This window comes from Strix aluco, chromosome 29 (assembly GCF_031877795.1).
Source record: "Strix aluco isolate bStrAlu1 chromosome 29, bStrAlu1.hap1, whole genome shotgun sequence".
NCBI lineage: Eukaryota > Metazoa > Chordata > Aves > Strigiformes > Strigidae > Strix > Strix aluco.
In genome coordinates this window covers 2,028,853-2,051,472 of record NC_133959.1, presented here as the reverse complement: position 1 = coordinate 2,051,472, position 22,620 = coordinate 2,028,853, and the positions used below count along the sequence as shown (strand labels likewise).

General features: G+C 61.2%; 1 protein-coding gene across 1 annotated transcript; it reads left to right on the top strand.

Moving 5' to 3' along the window:
- Nucleotides 1-673: 673 nt before the first annotated feature.
- On the top strand, nucleotides 674-22,516 carry PIK3R2 (phosphoinositide-3-kinase regulatory subunit 2). Its single transcript, XM_074808701.1, has 16 exons — nucleotides 674-781; nucleotides 7,613-8,340; nucleotides 11,846-11,938; nucleotides 12,421-12,483; nucleotides 13,480-13,611; nucleotides 13,805-14,006; nucleotides 14,316-14,401; nucleotides 15,429-15,534; nucleotides 15,643-15,741; nucleotides 15,863-16,043; nucleotides 16,257-16,382; nucleotides 17,169-17,311; nucleotides 17,518-17,694; nucleotides 18,386-18,457; nucleotides 18,674-18,844; nucleotides 19,055-22,516. Exons 2-16 carry the CDS (start codon nucleotides 8,001-8,003, stop codon nucleotides 19,245-19,247), a joined length of 2,184 nt encoding a protein of 727 aa, XP_074664802.1. The 5' UTR covers nucleotides 674-781; nucleotides 7,613-8,000; the 3' UTR covers nucleotides 19,248-22,516.
- The last annotated feature ends 104 nt before the right edge of the window (nucleotides 22,517-22,620 follow it).

Sequence of the window (22,620 nt, the reverse complement as noted above, 5' to 3'; positions counted from 1 at the left end):
TCCCAATGCCCGGTGCCCGGTGCAGTCCCGGTGCCCGGTGCCCGATGCCCGATGCCCGGTGCAGTCCCAATGCCCGGTGCCCGGTGCAGTCCCGGTGCAGTCCCGGTGCTCGATGCAGTCCCGGTGCAGTCCCGGTGCCCAATGCCCGGTGCCCGGTGCTGGGTGCAGTCCCGATGCCCGGTGCCCGGTGCAGTCCCGGTGCCCAGTGCCCGGTGCAGTCCCGGTGCCCGGTGCCCGGTGCAGTCCCAATTCCCGGTGCCCGGTGCAGTCCCGGTGCCCGGTGCCCGATGCCCGATGCCCGGTGCAGTCCCAATGCCCGGTGCCCGGTGCAGTCCCGGTGCTCGATGCAGTCCCGGTGCAGTCCCGGTGCCCGGTGCCCAATGCCCGGTGCCCGGTGCTGGGTGCAGTCCCGATGCCCGGTGCCCGGTGCAGTCCCGGTGCCCAGTGCCCGGTGCAGTCCCGGTGCCCGGTGCCCGACCCGCGGTCCTGACCGGCCGCCAGGGGGCGCCGCCCGCTCTCCCGCGGTGCCTCGCGCCGTTTGGCGCCGGGGACCCTTCGGCTCCTTCCGGAGCGGCTCGGGCGGGGGCGGGGCCCCGATGGCGGGGAAGGGGCGGGGCCGCCGGCGCTTCGGGAGGGTTCGTGTCTCTCCGGCAGCTGTCGGCTCTTTCCGGGGCGGGTTCGGGCCGTTCCGGCGGCGTTCGGGCCTTTTCCCAGGCTGCCGCCGGGCTGGGAGGCAGGAGCGGGCTGGAGCCGAGCGGCGGCGGATGGGGCCGGCGGAGAGGTGGGACGGGGCCGGGGGAGGGAGCGGCCGGGGCCGGGGGAGAGGGAGGCCGCGATCGGGAGCGGAGGCAGCGCCGGGCGGGCCGGCGCCGGGACCCGCGGGGAGCGCGGCCCCCTCAGCGTGAGGCGCCCCGGGGGCCCTGGGTGGGAGCAGCCCGCCGGGCCCCCCCGCGCCGAGCCTCTGTCCCTTCCCCGGGGGCAGCACCGGGGATGTCCCCGTCCCCCTCCCGGTGGTGCCAGCGCGGGGTGCCCCGCTGCCAGGGCAGTGTCACCCCCCCGCCCCGGGCCGTGCCACCCCCGCGCTGGCCCTGTCCCCCCCGCCCCGAGGTGCCAGGGCAGGTCCCCTGTGTCAGCGCTGGGTGTCCCCCGCCCCGTGGTGCCAGGGCTGTCCCTGTCCCCTCGCTGTGCAAAGGCTGCACCCCCCCGCCCCGCTCCCCCCAGGCTATCTCTATCCCCAGCACCACGGGCACCTCTGCGCCATTCCCCCTGCAGCGGGGCCGGTGCAGGGACCCCCCCACCCTTGGCAGGGTGCAGCCCCCCCCTGCCGGGGGTCCTGGGCACCCTCACTGGGGGGCAGAGCTGGAGGGAAGCGGCCTGTCAGGGCTGTACGGCTCCAGCCTGGGCTGGGGGCTCAGCCCCACCGCCATGGCCCCTTGCCCCGCCGCGGCTTGGCCCCACTGCGGTTCTAACCCAGCAGACCCCGGGCTGGGGCTGAGTGGCCCAAGGACGCCCCTGGCCCTCTGGATGTGTCGGAGTCCGAGCTTTGCCATCTCTAGACACAGTTGCCCCCAAACCCTGGCTCTGGGACGGTGGTCAGCCCCCGCTCTTCCCAGTGAGGTTTGTGCTCTGTGTCTCTTCCAATCCTGGGGACGTTTATCGGCCCCTTGAAGAAGCAGCTTCCCATGGTCACGTACCTCCCAAACTGAGGGTCTGCGTCCAACGGGCAATAAAACCTGGGGGAAAACCTGTCTAAAATGAGCTCTGCGGGAGCCGCGAAGAGCTGGAGCGGCACCAGCATCGCGCCTTTCGGCACCCAGCGCGGCGGAGGAATGGCTGCCTCTCCTCCCCATTAATGCACGGCTTTTATTTCCCGAGTAGCTCTTAAAGCCACTGGGGAACTGGCCCTGTGACTTTCTCTGTGAGAGCAGAGAATGGAGACAGCTGAGTAAATATAGCCTAAATCACTGCTTTCCTGGCCATTCCCCCGCCCTTCCCTAACATGCGAAGGGCTGGTGTGTCCCCGAGGCTGGGTTGGCCTCTGCTCTAGTCATCGACTCTTCCATGATGTGGGAAAGTCCAAGCCATGGTTTGGTTTCTTTGGTGACTCTCTCCTCTGACATGGGCAGATCGTGCTTCAGTCCGTCTGTGCGGTTCGCGGCAAGGCTTCGGTCCTCCTAAAGGTGATCGCTGCCCCAAACCCTCGTTTTTTTAACTCGCTATAACAAGGTTTTAAGCACACAGGAAAATCCTTTCTGCCCGCAGTTGGGTCTCGCTGGATAAAAGCTCTGGGTTGGAAGAGAAACCGCGGCTCAGCTGGAATGTGGTGAGGAGCAGAGTGGTTTGCGGAGCCAGTTTGGAGCCATGTCAGAGCTCCGGCACTTTGCTCCGAGTGCTGGGGTGTGTTTACAATGAAAAAGAGTATTTATAATATCGAGGGCTCTTTTAATTCCTCTGGGAATATCTGGAGCCGCAGCTTGGAGCTAAAGGAACCGAGTAATGGAAGATAAAAAGCAAACAGAGGAAGGGACAGTGGATTTCTCAAGTTGGAAGGTCTCAAGCCGAATAAAGCTGGCCTGCTAACGTGGTTACTTCTCACCTTGTAGGCTACTTCATGCGATTGCTGTGCTGTGCGGAGCTGCTAATAAATTGTCGTATAAATTCCAAATACCCCAGGGAATGTGATTTTAAGCAGATAAGTTAGCAAGAGCAGTTGGATTTTTTTTTTCTTTTTTTATGTACTCAGTTTTTTTAGAACTGTAATTTTTGAGGGAAGTAGCCAAAGTACAGCTCCTGGGTTTATTTCTGAAAAAAGTCCCTAAACTCAGCCCCGTGAATGCTCCTAAAATGGAAGTAGTGTGTTCTTGCTGCTTGGGGGCTGGTGTAAAGGGAGCCTGGAGTGAGGCGATGGTGCTGGTACAGGGTGCATGTAAAAGTCTCTGGCCAAGTAAAAGGCTCTTGCAGGGAGGAGGAGAAAGTTTCTGAGGTGGGTAAGACAGGACGAGCTTCAAGTGTAGCAAGAAAGTCTGACATCAGGAGAAGCCTCCAGACAGTGAGAGAAGTCTCGGAGTAGAGTTGCAGATTTCCTGAGGCGTTCTCAGACTGTCCAGCCTTTGAGGAGGAGGTTGCTGAGACCTCCAGTTGTTTCTCAAAAATGAGGAAGGTATCGGTCATCCAAGGCAGGGATTTATTAGGCTACTCGGGTCCCTGCTAACTGTAACATTTACTTTTTCAGTGAAATGTTTCAGATATTCCTTCACTTCCTTGGGCTTCAGCGAATAAAGCAAAATATTTAATATTTAAAGCAGTAAATGCTCTGTACCCCTGGCAAAGGGCAACTGGTGGCCGTGGGCAGGATGCTGCTACTCCTTGGGCTTTGTTGCCAGCTGCATGGGAGACATTTCTTGGTGAGAAAAGAGGTGAAAATGGCCTCAGCTGCCCGGTGCCTCTGCCCTGGTGCAGTCGCTCTCAGGACAGCAGGCCTGGCTTAGGCTCGGCTCACGGCATAACTCGCCTCCCCTGTTGCTTTTCCCTGTTTGGAGGGAAATACCAGCCGGCTTGGCAGCGCCGTGGCCATCGCCAGCCCGGGAGCGTGAGCCCCCGGCATGGCTCCGGCTCTCCCCACTCCTCCGGCCGCTTCCCCGGGGGAGCGTGTCCAGCTCCGCTTCCCGCCCGCGCCAGCTCCCCGTGGGCTCGCCCGGCTCGTTCCTCCGCAGCTCGTCGTGGCGTTGCCGGCTCCGCCGCGGCCTCGCTCGTGGCTCAAGCTTTGCGAGTCGTCCTTCGGCCTCTTCGGCAGGGCCGGGGAGGGAGCCGGCTCAGGAAGCTGCCCGGGAGCGCAGGGGATTGCTGTGCTCTTTGTCCCAAATTATAAACCAGGGGTTGCCAAGCTCTCGCCCTCTCTGCCCCGGTGCTGCCCGTGGGCACAGCGTGACCCACAGCGTGCTCGGCACCGCCGGCTCCTGCAGCTCCGGCGGGGTGTGAGGCCGCCAGAGCTGCCCCGGCTGCGCAAGACTCGGTGCAGCGGCAGTTGTCACGCTAGGGCTCGATGTGGCAGGCGGTCCCGTGTCCGTTTTTAGTTCCATCCCTGGTTGCATTGTCCTATTTTCTGCCTTTAATAAAGGAAAGGTTTGTTCTCATTGTTTGTCATCCACTAACATGTAGCATTCTGCTGTTCAAAACTTGATTTGTTGGTTTTTTGCTCGCTAAGGATCCGATGTAACTTGGAAAGACTTGAGCTGTGTAGATCGTTGTAAGCATATTCTTCTCTTAAATATTTTTATGCATTCTTTTGCCTCACTGGAGGGAAAGTAACGCTCAGTCTCGCTTCAAGTCAAGCTGCACTTTGAACTGCGTTTGGAACTGGGTTAAAAAGCACAGGAACCACATTTAAAACGTTAAGATGCTTTTATTTATGTGCTGGGCACACACAAAAAGACTTGTAATGTGTTTTTTGTTTCAAACCCATGTATTAAACAAAGAAAGTATTGACAGCAGTTAATGAATCGGGGGATTGTTTCTGGGCACTGAGAGATTTACCAAAGGTATTTAGAAGTCTGATGCATGGGATTTTCAGAGCAGCCTAAGCAAGTGCTCGCCAGCGCGGACACACGAGGTTCCTCTCCGTGAGCCGAGCGAACCTGGAGCCGGGCCCAGCTGAAATCTTTTGGCAAGCTGCTCCCTCTCTCCTGCACACGCAGAGCCCCGGCTCCGTGTGCTTCCAGCCAACAGGCTCGTGCGTGTCCCGGGCTCTCAGCGCTGCCTTCCCCAACTCGCCTTCCCTCCAAAGAGCTGTTCCAGGGCTCGGGGGAAATGTGTGTTCCCTCTCCCCAGAGACACGCCAGTTCGGTCAGCTGCTCTCTGTGGGGCGCAGAGCTTTCCTGACCGCGTCCCGCACGCACAGCTCAGCCCGGGAAGCCGCTCGGCGCGTCCGTGGCAGGACAGAGGACGAGTGTTTCCCTTGGAGAGGAGAGCACCGGCGTTAACCATGTGGATTTGGGTTTCCTGGGGGCCTCCTCGCCCCAGTTTGTGGGTACTTGATCCCCATAGGGGCTGAGCGCAGGGAAGGCAGGTGAGGCTGCTCCAGGACCGGGCTGATTCTAAGTTATTTCTGGGGTTTTTTTACGTGCCCAGTGACCCACTGGGACGCGGAGAACAGGGTGACACAGAGCTGCGTCTCTGCGTTCCCACCGCAGGGAAGGAGGCTGGAAGGAGTTGACAGAGCAGGAGCTGCGGGACCTGCTCTTTGGAGAGACTCAGTGTTCCAGAACGACTCTCCTCTTCCCACCCCTCCACGCAGGTCTGCTTTTAAAAGCTACTGAACGAGTTTGCCAGGGCTGAGCGTTCTGTCCTTCCAGCCTCTTCAGCTGCACCGGCTTGTCTGAGGCGCCTGGAGTCGGGGCTGGGATCTGCGGGTGGAAGCTGGGGAGGTGCCTTCAGGGGAGCATCGACCCCGCTGGGTTTGGGCTCTGCTGTCTCTGGGTACGTTATGGGGTCTGTCCGCTCCGGGAGGAGCAGGAGCTGCCGGCGTCTTTCCCAGCAGGCAGCGGCCGCGCGGGCCCTTGGCAGTCAGGCAGTGCCCCCGGCGCTGTCGACTCGGTTCCATCGGACCCTGACAGGCAGCATTCAGAGGGGCGAGGGCAGGCAGTGAGCCTGGTCATAAATCTCTCTTTATGCTCTGGATTATGAAGTAATATTTTCCTGGCTGGGGCTGGTTGGACTGGAGAAACGCGGGCTCCGCTGCGAGTTCCCTGCGGCCGCCATCCCAGCACGGTGGGAGCTCGCACAGCGGCTCTGCTGGGATGTGCTGCTCCTCCTGCAAACCCCCCCTGTCCCCAAGGTTTCTCTGGGAGTTCTGCGGCCTGATGTTGCTTCTGGAGTTCTGGAGAAGCTCTCCAGCAACCCAGATCAGGCTCAATCCTGTTCCCCACCCACCGGAGCCTGGCTGCAAGTGTCTTACCTCCCCAAGGGCAGCGCCTGCTCATTCATGGCGAAGACAGCCCAGCTGGGACACTTGCCCGAGCTCAGGCAACTAGCGCAGGCCCTGGCTGCTGCGCAGGTTTTACGTGCCATGGCCTTTTTGTGCCTTTCCTCTTTGTCAAGGGACGGAGCCCGCAGCGTGGGGCTGGGCTGGAGAGCCTGGCTGTGGAGAGGCAAAGCTGGCTTCTCTCGGGCGACTCGCACCCATCTCAGACTTTCTGGTAGCGTGCAGGGGTGGTAGCCCGTGCGGGAGGGAAGAAGGGTTTGTAGCTGATGTGAACTGTTAACGTGTTGCTGGCCCGAAAGGGTTATTCTGAAATACTGCAGATCACCAACAATTAGTGCCTCTCACAGAGTCCAACCAGCGGTCGGAGCAGCCTTGGCTCCGTGCCGTGCTTGGTTGTGTGTTGACCCCGCTGGGAAGGGTGCCCTGGCTCCCTTCGCCTCCTCGCCTCCCTCCGCAGAGGCTCCCGCAGCCCTGAAAAGCGCCTTCCTGCTCGCTAATAGTTTTCAGATGAGACTCAAGAGTTTGAGCTGGGTTTGGTGGTTTCTGGGCCAAAACAGCTCAAGCTGTTAATAGGACCTGCAGCGTTTCAGCAGGCCTTCCCTGGGAAGGCTGGTTTCTGGCTGCCCCGGTGCCTTGTAGGTCTGGTCCTTGGTTGCAGCCGTGGCTGCGGGAACCAGGACGCTGGGATTTGCCTGGGGGAGGTGGAAAACTGGCCTGTGCAGCCGGGAGGGGATGGGAAAAGAGAACGTGCTGGGCTGGTGGGAATGCCCCAGCTCATACATCCCTTCAACAACATGTTATAACCCAGGTTTATTCTTTTTGGTGGAATTCTGGGCAGGAGAGGCAGCATATTCTTCAATTTCTCTCTGAATAGCTGAAAGGCAGTTAGCAGCTCTCAGCAGACTTGAAGGCTTCTAAAGATTATTTTAACTCCTCTCACCTCCATCTCTGCAAAAAGAACCCGTGCCCGCACTTGATGCTGTTGCTGCTTTTGAAAAGTTCAAAAATTTACTTTGCTCAGAGCAAAGCTTTGAAGTGCTGCTCTGTGGGAATGGCAAAGCATCTCGAAAGCCTTTCGCTGAAAGCTTGGTTAACCTACATTTGTGGGCAGCTACCTTCAGAAAATGACTTTGTGGGGGATTGCACAGCGAGATGTAAAGGTGAACTGTGAAATTTAATCAATTTAATGAGAAGAGGTTAAATCTGTTTGTTTTGCTCCTATTCAGGGCCTCCAGCTGGTGGTTGCAGGGTCACCCTTTTCTGTATGCAAAAGTTCCTGCATAAAGGCTGTTTTGTCCCACTTGTTGTCTTCTTGTTTGCATAAGTGCTGCGAGGAGGGTAAGCTGAAGAAGCAGGAGTGAACCTCTTTAAGATGCAGAGCTGGTGCCTGACTGTAGCAGAGAGGAGGTGGCATTTCTGCCCGCAGCCGCTGGCTCCTCTCTGGCTTTTGGGAGTGTAAATTGGTATTAGCATGTCCTGGTTGGATCCAGGGCTCAGCATTAGCTGGTAGGTAGGAGAGAAACGAGTCCTGCCTCTCTCAGCTGCTCAAATGAACCCCTAGTTTGAATGTTGGCGTCTCGGGAGGGTGTGGGGTGCCTGGCTGTGCAGTGACAAGTCTTTTTCTCTTTGCAGGCACTGGGAAGGGAGACGTAGCATGCCACGCCGTTCTGGGCTGGAAGCGCACCGTGCTTTTGCCCCCCGGACTCCAAGAAACCTGCTTCTTTTTTGGTGAAGCAGACCCTGATCTCCCGTTTCTTTGCTGCATGCCCGCTCACCAGTGCTGGATTATGTTTGTCTCCTTCTCCCTTTGCTCCATAATTTGGTTGAATCGTGGTTTCAAGCTAAGGAAAAGGGGCTGCACCTAAGCGCGCCGGGGCACCCCGGACCAGGCTGCTGGGCTGCTGGTTCACGCAGAGACATTTAGAGTGCTGATGGGGGAGAGCTGCCTCTGAGATCCCTCTTCTCCCGCCCGAAAGACGCTGCCTCGCTGTTCAGAGCCGTTCTCCCCTCAGCAGAGAGAATGGGCAGCACCGATGGGTTCCAGTACCGCGCGCTCTACCCCTACCGCAAGGAGCGCGAGGAGGACATTGATCTGCTGCCTGGGGACATCCTGGTGGTGAGCAAGGGGGCCCTGCAAGCCTTGGGCTTCAAAGACGGGGATGAGCAGACCCCCAATCAGATCGGGTGGATCCTGGGCGTCAACGAGCGAACCAAGCAGAAGGGCGACTTTCCCGGCACCTACGTGGAGTACGTGGGGCCCGTGAAGATCTCCGTCCCTTCGCACCGGCCCCGAGTGCAGAGACCCCTGCCCGCAACGCCGGGGGCCAGCGGCTGCCGGCTGCAGGAGGCTCTGGAGCAAGGTAAAGCCGCGCTGCCTGCCGGTTGCTGCGAGACACCTCTGCGCGGCGTGTGGCAGATGGGGGGGGGGTGAGTGGCTTGGCAGGACAGCGGTGAAGCCCTCGGCTCGGCAGCACCAGATTGCCCTGCCAGCAGCAGCACGGTCGAGTTGCCTGGGGGTTGTGGGCTCACGCTCAGTCCTGGCCGAGAGAAAAGGACGTTGTTCCTCCAGCTTATCCATCTGCTCAGCAGAGATTCTTGGGGCGAGCCTTGTCCCGCTTTTACATCTCCAAGATCTTTCTTCCTCTCTGGCCTGCAATCAGCCAGGACCCCTGTGGTCCTTAGTCCCTCTCCCTGCTCTGCTGAGGGTTTTGCCCCACTCCCTCCCTTTAGGAAAAGTCCTGACCTCTCCCAGCCACCTCCCTGCCTCTGATTCTGGAGTGCCCGGGGCACTGCTCCCTGCCAAGAGCCGCTCAGCCCTGCTGAGACACACAGTTACTTGTCTCTGGGCAAGAGGAGAAAAGTCAGGGTCTAAAAGAGTATTTCCGAGAACTGGAGCTAATTGCTTGTCTGCCTGGCACCCGTCCCTCGCTGCGGATCGCGGAGCTCTCGCTGGGGCTGGGCGGCCGCCCTCGGGCAGGGCATGAGCCGTCCTGCACCTGCGGCTGCCTCCCAGCCGGCGCTGGGCTTGGCACGGACCCGCTCTGGGAGCTGGGAGAGCCCCGTGCCTCAGCGCTGCCTGTAGAGCTGCGGCAGCTGCCTTCTCTTTGCCTATTTTTTTTGTTTTTGCTCCTGGGCACTAAACCCTGTGGCAAGGGGCTCAGCAGCCCCCAGGTGCTCCAAGATGGCAAATAGGGGTGATAGCCACGCTTTGCCTTCTCGTGCCTCGCAGAAGAACTCGTGCTGGTGCACACAGGAGGTGTAGGGTCAGCAGCAGGAGCTGGTGGGCATCAGAGCACGCTTCCGGCTGGCCGTCCTGCGTCCTCCCCATCCCTCCCTGCCTGGGAAGCCACGGCTATCCCATCAGATGCTTCTAGCTGTGTGAAACACCTCTGGGGTCTTAAAGAATGGAAAGGAGCCCCCATCTCAGAAACCAGGGTGGTGGGGGCTGATGCAGCTTCCCACAGCTGCCTCCCATCCTCCTGGAGCCGGAGGGGCGGCCCCGGGAATCGTCTCCGCAGGGTGGGAACGCAGCCGGGCCGTGCGTTTGGGTTGGCAGCGAGAGCCGCTGACCTGAGTCATCCCACTCGCAACCTGCCTTTCCAAGAAAGCAGCTCCCCTTGGGAGCCTGGGACATGCTCTGCGGTGGATGCGTCGGCCTTGCCTGCATCCAGCCCTGTGCTCCCTCGGGGGCTGTATTTATGCCTTCGTGGGCTCTCTGCTCCTCTTCTTCTCAAGCGGGGCTTGCTGGAGGCGTGTCTGGGTGGTCAAAGCCGCTGCCCTGCGCGAGGGGTGTGGGGATCTTTGGGATGTGGAAGAAGATACGTGCCAAAGCTCCTGCCACACAGAAAAGACGCGGTTGGGAAAGAAACCAAAAGCCAGCCTGTCTGCGACCTGCCCGGGCATCGGGTGCCGGGGCACGCGGGGAGGGTCCAGCCCTGTCCCCAGCGGGTGCATCCCCACGGCCAGCCTCCACCTTGGGCGCAGCCGGGGCCTGCAGCGTGGCAACTCAAACGCCCGAGGCCATTTTACACGCAGCCTGCTGGGATGTTGGTGGGGAGACACATTTTTGCAACTGAGAAACTGTATTTAAGCCAAGCCCGTGTTATTTCTTCGTGGTCTGCGCTTTGGGAGGTGCAGAGACGTCTCCTGGCTGCCCCACGAGGCTCACAGCCGGTGGCGTTTCTGCCCTGTTTCCCGGGTCCTGTCCAGGGATCCCTGAGCCCCCCCCAGTGTCACACGTGGAGCAGGGCCGGTGCCACGGCCATCACGCACGACCGGCCTCGCAGACCCAGCTCTTTCTACCGGTGAATTTACGAGCTGCTGGTGTTTGCCTTCCGCAGAGAACGCAAGCGGAAAATGCGGCTCGGAAATATTTCCGCAGCTGCCCCGGCCGTGCTGTGAGCAGCCTTGTTCACGGCAGCCCAGCCCGGAGGCCCGGCAGGCTCAGGAGCTGCTGCTGGCTCCGGCACAGGCTGCCTGATAAAAAAAGGCAAGCTGCTGCCTGCTGAAGCAGCACATTCCGGGCCAGGCCACGTGGGCAGCACCAGTATTTACTCTCCCTTCAGCCCTTCCCAAGGGTCAGGCTTGGAGCTGCCAGCCTGGCAGCTTGCCTCAAGCTTCCCCACCCTGACCAGCACCACGCTGGGCCCCTTCCCGTGCCCAGGGGCTCTCTCTGGTGGGGGGTTGCCCCCGCCCTGCCTCCTCAGCAGCACAGGCCCTTGCTGGGTGCCTGCCCCATTTGCTCCCCTTTCCGCAGCTGCACCGACACGAGCTGCTTCGTCTCCCCTCCGCGCCATGGCTGCAGGAGGCTCAGCCCGGTGCAGAGTTTCAGCTTGTTGCGCCTCGTGGTGAGACCACACCGGGCGAGTTCGGGTCAGATCCGCGATAACAGAGTCGTGTTTCGCAACGGGGAGCTGCCTTTTGGCTCTGCCTTCCCCAGAGCGGAGCGTGCTGAGTGTCCTCACCCACCGTGGGCTCCCCACAGGGGCTGCCCGGTGCTCTGGACCAGCCCGGAGGAGCCTCCTGCACCGGCTGGTGCTCAGTTGGAAGCGAGACGGGGCCTGGCACTGCTCGTCCTTCGGCAAATCTCCCGCTGGCAGCTGCCCGGCCGGGCCTGCGTGCTCCTGCCCCGGCATGCGTCACCCCTCCAGCGCAGGGGAACAGGGGTGCCCGGAGCCAGAACCTCAAGATTTTCTGGAACTGGCAGTGAAATGCCACCCAATGTGGGGCCGTAGATTCCCCCCCTACCCAGGAAGGGGGGGACCCCAGTCCCGTGCCACTGGCTGTCTGCGCCCTGTTCCAGCTTGCGCGGAGGCTGTGGGCTCGCGGGGAGGGGGAGGCAGAGGGCTGGTTTCCATGTTAAACGAGCAATCAAGGGCAGGAATTTGCTGACATGGCGTTCTGTCTGAATCGCTGGATTAATCACAGCTCACCACCGCGAGTGAGCTCCCTGGCCGTTCTCCACCAGCCCTGCGCAGCCCCCGGGCTGGGCAGGGACCAAACCCAGCCTGAGCTTTGGGAGCCCTGGTCACCCCTGCGCGGGGGTGCCGGGGGTCCCCACAGAGATAGGTGCTGCCTCTCAGCCTCTGCAGGGAGCAGTGGGGATCCCCTGTGCACACCCCAGGGCAGGGGCTCAGGGCAAGGCTGGGCTCAAAAAAGCGCCGTGCCAGTTTGTGGGCCAGCTCGTGGGTTCCCTGCAGCCTCCGTGCTGGGTTTGCGTGGGCCGTGGCCTCACAGCAGTGGCCACGGTTTGCCTCGCCCTCGGACGCTGCCGTTGGGAGCAGCGTTGGTTGTGCCCCAGCCCGGCTCTGCTGCAGAGCGTCTGCTGGGGGCTGAGCTGGGGCTGACCCCTTCTCTCCCCCCCAGGGTCTCCTCTCCCAGACTTGCAGGAGCAGTTCAGCCCTCCGGAGATTGCACCGCCGCTGCTGGTGAAGCTGGTGGAAGCTATTGAGAAGAAAGGTAAGGGGGGATGCTGAGCACTGAGGGGCTGATACCCCCCAAAACCCCCCAGTGAGGGCAGAGGGGGAGGCAGCTGTCTTTAAAAGCTGTTGGCGTTGGACCGAGCTCCGTGGGACGTGCAGGACGCAGCTGCCTGCAGGAGGGGAGGCCCTCCTGCTCCTCCCTGGCTTAAGCTGGGCTTGAGCCGGGCTTGACCCCGCTGCGCCGTCCTGCGCAGAGGCCTGGGGTGAGGGCGCTGGGTCTGCACGCAGGACGCCTGCGCGCCCCACGTGGGTGCTGGGGTTTGGGAAGCGCTTCCAGCTGGGATTTGTGCCGTGGGGCCACTGAACTGGGAGTCCTGGGGGCCGAGGGGGTTGGGCTGGACCCCATCCAGGCCTGGTTAACCGTGCCGCAGCCATCGGCCCGCCGGGCTGGCAGCGAAACGGTGCGTGCGCTGGGAGCAGCAGAGCTCGCAGCTCAGAGCAGCGTCCCCGCTTCCGCAGGGTTAGACGGCGAGATGTTGTACAGGACATCTGGCTCCGAACTGCGGCAAGCGCTGAGAACCGGTAAGAACCAGCTCGGCGTGGTGAGGAGGCGAATCGGCTCAGATGGAGGAGATTAGTGGATGTGACAGCGCCAGCAGTAATGCAATCCAGGCCAGGCTCGCCTGTCCCCGGCAGTTCCTGACTCCCGGCACGCTGCCTGTGGGGCTGGGCTGTCCCCGTCCCGACACGTCCCCGTCCCGCGTGGAAGGGATGGGAAAAAGGGGGGGACACTCCTGCCACCATCCCTGGGCTGGAGCAAAGGGACGTGGCACCAGCTCGGAGACTCGCAGGCCAACGAGTGACCCCTGGGCTCGCCTCCTGCCGTCTCTTCGGGGTGCCCCGCTCTCGGGGTGCCCTGCTGACGGGCTGGCGGAGGCTTCTCTGGCTCTGTCACGCCACTAATAAGCAGGGGAGGATCTTTCAGCTCAGCTTGGTGGCTGGAGCCTTGGCTCTGCTGTGCCAGCAGCTGATGGCTCTGCCGGGGAGCCTGCGGAGCTGTCTGCCTCTCGGCTGGGCTTGGGCCTCATCCAGCCCCGTGCTGGCTTGTCCCCTTCCGCAGATGTTCTTGCAAACCCCAACTATGCGGTGCTGTCACCTCTGGCCACGCTGCGTTCGGGACAGGCTGTGCCTGCCCCCACAGCCTGCGCCTTGGTTCAAGGGAGACCTTTTCCCCGCTGGGTTCAGCTTGTGGCTGCTCAGCCTGTGCTTGTCTCTACAACACAGGGAATAAAACTCTCCCCGAGTCATGCATGTCCAGGATTCCTGTGGCAGGGCTCGGGGTGTGGGCACCCAAAATGACCTCTACCCCCTCCCAGGGTGGGGGGACCTGTCTGAATTCCCAGAGCCAGCTTGTTTCTGGGGTGCAGGGGGCAATTCCAGGCACCCTCTGTCCTGTGAGCTCCCTCGTGGTGCCGTGTCCCGGGGTAGCTGGCTGGGTGGTGTGTGATGGGCTCCGGGCCGGGTGCTGGAGCTGCCGGCTGGGTGCCCCCGTGCCATGGGAAATCTGTGCCCCGTCAGATTGGACCCTGGGCGACCTGGAGCCCTTCGACGTGCACTCCCTGGGCGAGGCGCTGCGAGGTTACCTGCAGGACCTGCCCTCCCCCGTGGTGCCGGTGTCGGTGCACGGAGACATCCTTCGTGTCCTGCAGGGTAAGGGCCTCCCCTGGAAACGGGCGGCTGGGCGGGACGGACGCGTTTTGGCGTATTAAAATAAATCCTGTCCCTATGGGGTCTGGCCCACGGCCCCCGCTGCTGACAGCGCTCCCACGCTGTGACACGGCCGGAGTGTGGAGAGTGGTGTCGGCTGTCCCAGCCCTTCCATCGTGTCTTGTTCTCTCCCCAGAGATCCCCCAGCCGGAGAATTGCCGGAAGCAGCTGCTGCTGGCCCTGGAGTCGCCTGCGGTCCCACTCCAGAACACGCTCACCCTGCAGTTCCTGCTCCGGCATCTGGGGAAGGTATCGCAGCAGGCCGAGAGCAACAGCCTCCACCCTCGCGCCCTGGGAGAGATCTTTGGTCCCCTTCTCCTCCGGCTGCCTGGCGCCAGGTACGTGAGGCTTTCGGGTTCCAGCCGTGTACCGAGCGTCGGCCGCTGTGCCTGCCAGGACGAGGAGTCCAGCCTGTAACAGCAGGTCTGCCCGCAGCCCCTGCCTCGCTGCCCGTGGGATTAAAGTGCTGGCAGCACACAGAGGTGGGACTCAAAGCCGCGGCAGAGCTCTTGCTTCTGTGTCAGCCTGGGATCTGGCAGCTGGGCTGAACCAGCTGACCGCGGCTGCCCCTTTCCCCGCGGGCACGGGAGCAGTGCCAAGTTCTCCCCCACAACCACTGCTCTTATTTGGCTCCTCTCTCCCTGCAGCCCAGAGCTGAGCCCTGACTTCTCCGCGCTGTTTTTGGAGATGCTTCTGCAGACGAAGGAGCTGGAGCCAGAACAGTTGCCTCCAGGTACTGAGATGCCCCTTCCTTGGCGCCCGAAGCGCTGGCGTTTGTGCTCTGTGGTTGTGGAGTCTCTGCCCCCATGAGTGGGTTGCTGAGAGCGTTTCTGTAGCCCAGCTGTGCCTGGAGGCCGGCTCGAGACGCTCATCTCGAGACCCCCAGCAGCTACCGGCTTGGGGAGGAGTGACTGGAAAGCTGCCAGTCAGAGAGGGACCTGGGGGGGTTGATTGATAATGAGCCAGCAGTGTACTCAGGTGGCCAAGAAGGCCAATGGCATCCTGGCTTGTATCAGCCATAGCGTGGCCAGCAGGGACAGGGAAGGGATCTTACCCCTGTGCTCAGCACTGGTGAGGCCGCCCCTCGATGAGTGGGTTCAGTTTTGGGCCCCTCACTCCAAAAAGGTCATTGAATGACTCAAGCGTGTCCAGAGAAGGGCAACGGAGCTGGTGCAGGGTCTGGAGCACAGGTCTGATGGGGAGCGGCTGAGGGAACTGGGGGGGTTTAGTCTGGAGAAGAGGAGGCTGAGGGGAGACCTCCTGGCCCTCTCCAACTCCCTGAAAGGAGGGTGCAGAGAGGGGGGATGAGTCTCTTGAGCCAAGGACCCAGCAACAGGACAAGAGGGAATGGCCTCAAGCTGCGCCAGGGCAGGGTCAGACTGGCTCTTAGGAAGGATTTCTTTGCAGAAGGGGTTGTTGGGCGTTGGAATGGGCTGCCCAGGGCAGGGGGGGAGTCCCCATCCCTGGAGGGGTTGAAGAGTCGGGTTGAGCCAGCGCTGAGGGATCTGGTGGAGTTGGGAACGGTCAGTGTGAGGTTCATGGTTGGACTGGAGGAGCTTCAAGGGCTTTTCCAACCAAGAGGATTCTGTGATTCTGTGATCTGCTGCCGTAGATGTGCCTGGAGCAGCTCCTGGCAGTGTGGCAGCCAAGGGGGCTTCCCCAGAGAGTCACAGCAGGGAGGGGGCCCCAACATTCCAAGGGATTACCTGTGGGGAGCTGGGACTCAGACCCACCCTGCTTCAACCCTCCTTCCCTTCCAGCTTTGCCTCCAAAACCGCCTAAGCCAAAGCCCAGTGCAGCCAGTTTGGCCAACGGGAACAGCGTGCCCTTGCAGGACGCCGAGTGGTACTGGGGTGACATTTCTCGGTAAGGTGGGGGCTGGCAGCTCACGTCCTGGGTGCCCTGTCCATGGAGTTATTACCTAGGGGAGCTCTGATTGCACCTCCCAGGCCATGACGATCCTGTTCCTTGCAGGGAGGAGGTGAATGAGAAGCTACGGGACACGCCGGATGGGACCTTCCTGGTGCGCGATGCCTCCAGCAAGATCCAGGGGGAGTACACGCTGACGCTCAGGTAGGGCGCTGGCGTCCCCCGAGAGCTCCGGGTGGGGGGGTCCATGCGTGTCCCCGCACTTGGGGCTGCTGTCGGGTGCTGGGGTGGTTAAGTGCCCTCTCCTCTGCCCTCCCCACTGCAGGAAGGGAGGCAATAACAAGCTGATCAAGATCTTTCACCGGGAAGGGAAGTATGGCTTCTCAGAGCCCCTGACTTTCGGCTCGGTGGTGGAGCTCATCACCCATTACCGGCACGAGTCGCTCGCCCAGTACAACGCCAAGCTGGACACCAGGCTGCTCTACCCCATCTCCAAGTACCAGCAGGTGAGGCCTGTGCTGCAGGGACGCGGCTGCAGCCGGAACCGGGGCAGTTTCCTCATCCATTCCTGGCCCTTTGGTAGACAACAACGTCCACCCCCCTCCTTTCCTGTTGCTTTGTGGGGTGACTGCCAGACCTCCTGCAGGGCTGGTGGGGTTTTGTGGGACCAGCTGCTCTAGGGCAGGAGCAGGTCCTGACTGAGGCTGTGCCTCTGGCAGGACCAAGTGGTGAAAGAGGACAGCGTGGAAGCCGTCGGGGAGCAGCTGAAGGTTTATCACCAGCAGTATCAGGACAAGAGCTGGGAGTACGACCTGCTGTATGAGGAGTACACGCGCACCTCCCAGGTACACAGGCGCTGCCTTCCCCTTCACAGCATCACAGAATGATCCAGGTTGGAAAAGCCCTTGAAGCTCCTCCAGTCCAACCATGAACCTCACCCTGACCGTTCCCAACTCCACCAGATCCCTCAGCGCTGGGTCAACCCGACTCTTCAACCCCTCCAGGGATGGGGACTCCCCCCCTGCCCTGGGCAGCCCATTCCAACGCCCAACAGCCCCTTCTGCAAAGAAATCCTTCCTAAGAGCCAGTCTGACCCTGCCCTGGCGCAGCTTGAGGCCATTCCCTCTTGTCCTGGCGCTGGTTCCTTGGCTCAAGAGACTCCTCCCCCCTCTCTGCACCCTCCTTTCAGGGAGCTGGAGAGGGCCAGGAGGTCTCCCCTCAGCCTCCTCTTCTCCAGACTAAACCCCCCCAGTTCTCTCAGCCGCTCCCCATCAGACCTGTGCTCCAGACCCTGCACCAGCTCCGTTGCCCTTCTCTGGACACGCTCGAGTCATTCAATGGCCTTTTTGGAGTGAGGGGCCCAAAACTGAACACAGTTGGGAGCAGAGGCCCCACGGGCTGCCTCAACATCCCCTGATCGCTGGCAGCCGGCAGCTGCTGCGCGTAGAGAGCAGAGATCGGGCACCCGCTGCCCCCTTTGTCTGCTCCTGGACTTGAGGGGACTTCCCCAGAGAAGGGTCTTTGAAGAGGGGGATATTTTGGCTGCAGCAAGGACAGTGCTGCTTCGGGGAGGGGCAAAAAGGGGATGCAAATGGGCAGAAACCTTCCTCAGCTCTCCCCTCCCTTTTCAGGAGCTGCAGATGAAGAGGACAGCGATCGAGGCCTTCAACGAGACGATCAAGATCTTTGAGGAGCAGTGTCAGACGCAGGAGAAATGTAGCAAGGAGTACATCGAGCGCTTCCGACGGGAGGGCAACGAGAAGGAGGTGCAACGGTGAGGACGGGGGGGTAGTGGTGACCTGTCCTGCCCGGGGAAGGCCTCTGGGGGCTGGAAGGATCATCCTGGCCCAGCGCAGAGCTGAGGCATGCGCGATCCTTGTCTCTCCAGCAGCGTGCTGTGGGCTGGAGCTGGCAGGCTGCCTCCTCTGCCTCCCCCGCTCTGGCTCACAGCCTAAACTCCCCCCCACCTCTTTCTCCCAGGATCCTCATGAACTCGGAGAAGCTCAAGTCTCGCATCACCGAAATCCACGACAGCAAGATGAAGCTGGAGCAGGACCTGAAGAAACAAGCCTCGGAGAACCGGGAGATCGACAAGCGCATGAACAGCCTCAAGCCAGACCTCATGCAGCTGCGCAAACTGCGGGACCAGTATTTGGTGTACGTGGTGCCTGCCCCCGCAGAGGGCTGGGACTGGGGCCCTGCTGCCCCCCCCCCAGCCTGGCCTGGGAGCCAACTGGCTCCTTGAGGGCTTTGGGGCTTGTTGGACCGGCTTGTGGGCTGCTGGGTGCAGGAGGGAGCCCCACAGTGCAGCCTCGGGGCACGGCGGTTTCTTCGAGGGGACGGCTGCTGCCCTCTGGTGATCTCATGAGGAGCAGCTGAGGGAACTGGGGGGATTTAGTCTGGAGAAGAGGAGGCTGAGGGGAGACCTCATGGCCCTCTACAACTCCCTGAAAGGAGGGTGCAGAGAGGGGGGATGAGTCTCTTGAGCCAAGGAACCAGCGCCAGGCCAAGAGGGAATGGCCTCAAGCTGCGCCAGGGCAGGGTCAGACTGGCTCTTAGGAAGGATTTCTTTGCAGAAGGGGTTGTTGGGCGTTGGAATGGGCTGCCCAGGGCAGGGGGGGAGTCCCCATCCCTGGAGGGGTTGAAGAGTCGGGTTGACCCAGCGCTGAGGGATCTGGTGGAGTTGGGAACGGTCAGGGTGAGGTTCATGGTTGGACTGGAGGAGCTTCAAGGGCTTTTCCAACCCGGATGATTCTGGGATTCTGTCATTGCTGCACGAGTGGGGTCTGGCCCGGCCGCCACAGGCCAGACACGCTGCCTGCGCTGAGCTCTGCCTCTCCTTCCCCAGGTGGCTGACGCAAAAGGGTGCCCGGCAGAAGAAAATCAATGAGTGGCTGGGCATCAAGAACGAGACGGAGGAGTGAGTGTCCCTGCTCGCGCGTTGTGGGATGGGGGGAGCTGCAGGAGCGTGGGACGCGCGGCTGGTTCTGCTGCGGGGCTGCGGGCAAGTCCTGTCTCCCTGCCCGGGAGCTGAGGACATCTTCCCTGCTGGAAGGGGTGATGAGGGTGGGAGAGGAGGTGTGGAGTCCACGTGCCCAAACCGAGGGGATCTGAGCCTGCCTCTGCTCGTTTGCAGCCAGTACTCCATGATGGATGACGAGGAGGAGCTGCCCCACCACGAGGAACGCACGTGGTATGTGGGGAAGATCAACCGCTTGCAGGCAGAAGAGATGCTGTGCGGCAAGCGGGACGGCACCTTCCTGATCCGCGAGAGCAGCCAGAAGGGATGCTACGCCTGCTCCGTGGTGTGAGTACCCCCAGGCAGAGCTGGTGGGGTGAGGGTGGCGCGGGCCGCGCTCCCGCCTCCCTCTGCCCTTCTCCAGTTTTGCTGGAGCCTGGCAGAGGCATCCCCAAGGTCTCCCGTCCGCCTCAGCTCCTCCTGCCAGGGCCAGGTGTATTTCTGGGCTGCTTCGGTGATGTCCCCAGCCTGCTGCTGACCCCCTTGTCTCCCCGGCAGGGTGGACGGTGACACCAAGCACTGCGTGATCTACAAAACGGCGACTGGCTACGGCTTCGCTGAACCCTACAACCTCTACGCCTCCCTCAAGGACCTGGTCTTGCACTACAAGCACACGTCCCTGGTGCAGCACAACGACTCCCTGAATGTCACGCTGGCTCACCCGGTCCTTTCCCAGCCACCAGCCAGATGAGCAGCCCATGCACAGCACAACAGCTGCCTTCAGCTTCTCCCCAGGGCGCTGCTTTCTGGCTCTGGACTCTTGCACCCTGTATAGTTGAGTCTCTGTGCTCCTGCCCCTCCAGAGCCTCTGAGATGTCTGTGACCGTTCCTGGTGTCCCTTTTGGTCAGTAGCTGAAACCCGTGTCTTGCTGATGGGACAAAAAGGCTGGGCTGTTGATTCCCAGTGGGCTCCAGCCTCTAGGAGGTGGGATCCAGTTGTGATTGAATTGCTGGGGGTGAGCACAGCCCCCTCCCCTTCCCCGATAAGCAGGTCAGAGCCCCCTTCTTGCTGGCAGGTCGCCCCACTACGCATCACTGTAGAGCTTGGCTCCCGAGTCCTCGGTCACCGCCCCGGCCGAGCTCTGCTCTGAGCAAGGGGCTCCCTGCCTGGATGCCGGAGGGAGGCAGAGGAGGAGGAGGCTCCGCTGAGCAGTTGAGCTTGTGCATCCTCCACTCTCGCTTCCCTCGGCGATCTCGCAGGCTGCGGTGGTGTCTGGTACGAGGGGTGCTGCTTTTCCGGTGCAGAGACTTGCTTAAAAAAGAGAAACCCCGTCCTCCGTGGGGCTTCTCGGCTGAGGTCTCCGCTCCGTGCCGTGCCCCACCTCACCGTTTTGTTCCCTAATGTTGTAACCACCTCTCGAGTGTTGCTGTCTGGGGAGGGAGGATCTGGTTAGCGATGAATCTCTCGCCTTCGTTGTGCCAACTAAGCTGTGAAATCCGTGTTGGTACCCGTGTTTTTTTCCCGGCAGAATCTATGGGATGCACAGCTCGTTGTTTCTGGCTGTCTTCAGTGAATCTCTGCAAACGTAACCTGTTGAAGCTAACTGTAGCTCTGTAAATATGGTTCTTTTCGTAATCGGCTGCTTACCTAGTACTGGTGTTTGCTGAACTCCCACTACGATATGCAAGCGCGTGGGCAGCAGCCGGCCAGGCTGTTGCAGACTCGGGTCCTACCGGCTGAAGCAGGAGGGAGCTGGAGTCCGACGCACGCTACGAGCCCTACGCAAAATGAAGGACCTGTCTGCTGCAGGAGGACGGTATCTCCGCTGGGCCAAGGGCCTTAGTGCATAGAAACGTATATGCATGATGTCGAACTATGTATGCAAAGCACTTATAATCACGAGTACTGTACGGGGACTTGGGGTGAAAGAGCTGGCGGTTGCGGTCGTGCTGCCCGTCGTGGCTGGCTGGCGCGGGCAGGGATTTGGTGTGTCTGAGTTCCGAGGGCTCGAGGGCAGCGGAGGTGGCCCTGGAAGAGCTTTAAAAGCCGGACCTAGGCTGAGAATTGAGGTCGTGGTGGTATTTTCTTGACTGGGTTATCCCGTCTGCCTGGCTTGAAGAAAGCATTAATTGTCCTCTTGATTTGCCGGAGAGGCTCCTTCCCTTCTGGAGGCTGCGTCCTCAGGACGGGCTGGTGGATGCTGTAGGTTTTGCCGCTTCTGTTTTGTGTTGCGACTCGCAGTTCTGCAGGGTGCTGAGTGCTCCTGCTCTGCCTGCATCCTGCCCTCGACGTGCCATCGGCGTCGGGGACGGTGCCGTCCCTCCTCCTCCCCCGCTCAGCTTTGCTCCTCACCTCGCTCCGGGCCGCTCCCCAGATCCTTTTGGATCTGGGATTGCTGGAGCAAACGTCCCATTCCCGTTGCTTGTGGCAGCTCTGCTGTGCTCGACTGTACAGACCCCGTTCCCTGCTCTGCATGCCTCCTCCAGGCTGTGGTTTTTTTTGGTTCTGGTTTGTCAGTGTTTGGTGCTCTGGGTGCTGAACTGCCGCAGAAGGGGCAGGCGATGGGTCAGGGGAGCCGCAGAGAGGCTGCGTTTGACTTTGGGGATCACTTGAGAAAAGCTGTCAGGGATAATTAAGGGAATAATTTGGGCTTGGACACGTGAGGTGAGAGCACGTGGCAGTGGGGCAGGGAGGCCCGGGGCTCAGAGCTCTCTCTGCAGAGACCCCCCCCAGGGTTTGTGGGGTGACCCTGGGGGTCGCACCAACATCCCAAAGCTTTCTGCCAGGCTCCCACGCGGGTCATGGCGGCACATTTTCAGCCTGGGGACTCTGCACTGGTCCTGCCTTGGTCCTGTGCTCGGCCCTGCGCCGCGGGGCAGGCTGCAGGCAGGTGGGATCCTCCAGCCCCTCGCCCCACAGAGTCCACGTCCTCCCCCCACCACCCCACCAGCGTGAGCTCGGGGCTGGTCCTGCCTGGGGCGGCGGGGGGGTTGCTCCTGACTCGCTCCCAGCCCCGTCAAGCATCGGGGAGAGTCTCGGCTTCAAGCCGTCACCTGTCAACACTTCGCTTGGTGCTCACCCCAGCTCCGCTGGCCGGGGAAATTCCAGCTTCTCTTGACAGCGAGTTTTTTTTATCCTTTTGGCTGAATTTCTGCTCTTCTCCCCGCGCTGTCCCTTCCTGCTGCCCACTCAGAGCCTCTTCCTCCGCAGGAGCTTGGGCAGCTCAGCGTGAGCACGGCGGGGGGGTCATGGTCACCCCTCTGCTTCTCCCAGCACTGCCCGTTCCTGCCCGTTCCTGCCTGCCAGCACCCATCACCGCGGCCCGGCCCCGGCAGGGCTCTGCTCGAGGGTCCTGCGGACAACGAGGAGGAAAATGCCCTTCCCCAGCGCTGCCTTTCCCTGACGGTGCTTGTCTTGGCTCCCTGAAACGCAGCTTTTCCCCCGTCTCCCCCAGAGGTGGAAACCCAAGCCCTGAGCTCCCTGCCTGCAGCGCAGCTCCCCCCCTGCCCCCCGCTGCCCCCCGAATAAGCTGGTTGTGATTTGTCCTTTGATGCTTTCGCTCGCGCTTCGTGTTCACGCCGCCGGGTGAACCCGGTAACGATGTGTTTCGAGGCTCTGGGCTCTGCTTTGCTGCTTGTGACCCCCCCCCAATTCCCCGTGAGCCCCCAACCGAGCTGCGCACCCGCATCCCGTGGCCGTTCCTGCTCTTGTCACGCCATGTCCCGGCTCGGGATGCTCCACGTAAACCCCCCCCCGAGAGCTCTCGTGTCACCGGAGGCTTTTTGCTCGGAGAGGATGCGGCGGCTGCGTAATTTTAGTTCCTAGGTATATGCAATAATAAGTAACTCGCCACTTCAGCTGTTTGTTACCAGCAGTAGTTCTCTCTATGCTCTTTCTGTTGATGTTTACTAATGTAAACCCAGTATTTGTTACTGTAAGAGGATTTTTGTACGGTACTTCAAAAAAACCCACAAAAACAAACAAACAAAAAAAAAAGAAATAAACAGAATTAATTGAAACGGCTGTGGGGATTTCTGTGGGAGGGGTGTCACGCTGGGGGAGCGGAGGCGGGAGGCTCTTGGGGCTGTGCCCCAGCTCCTGGGCTGGGTGCAGGATGTGACCC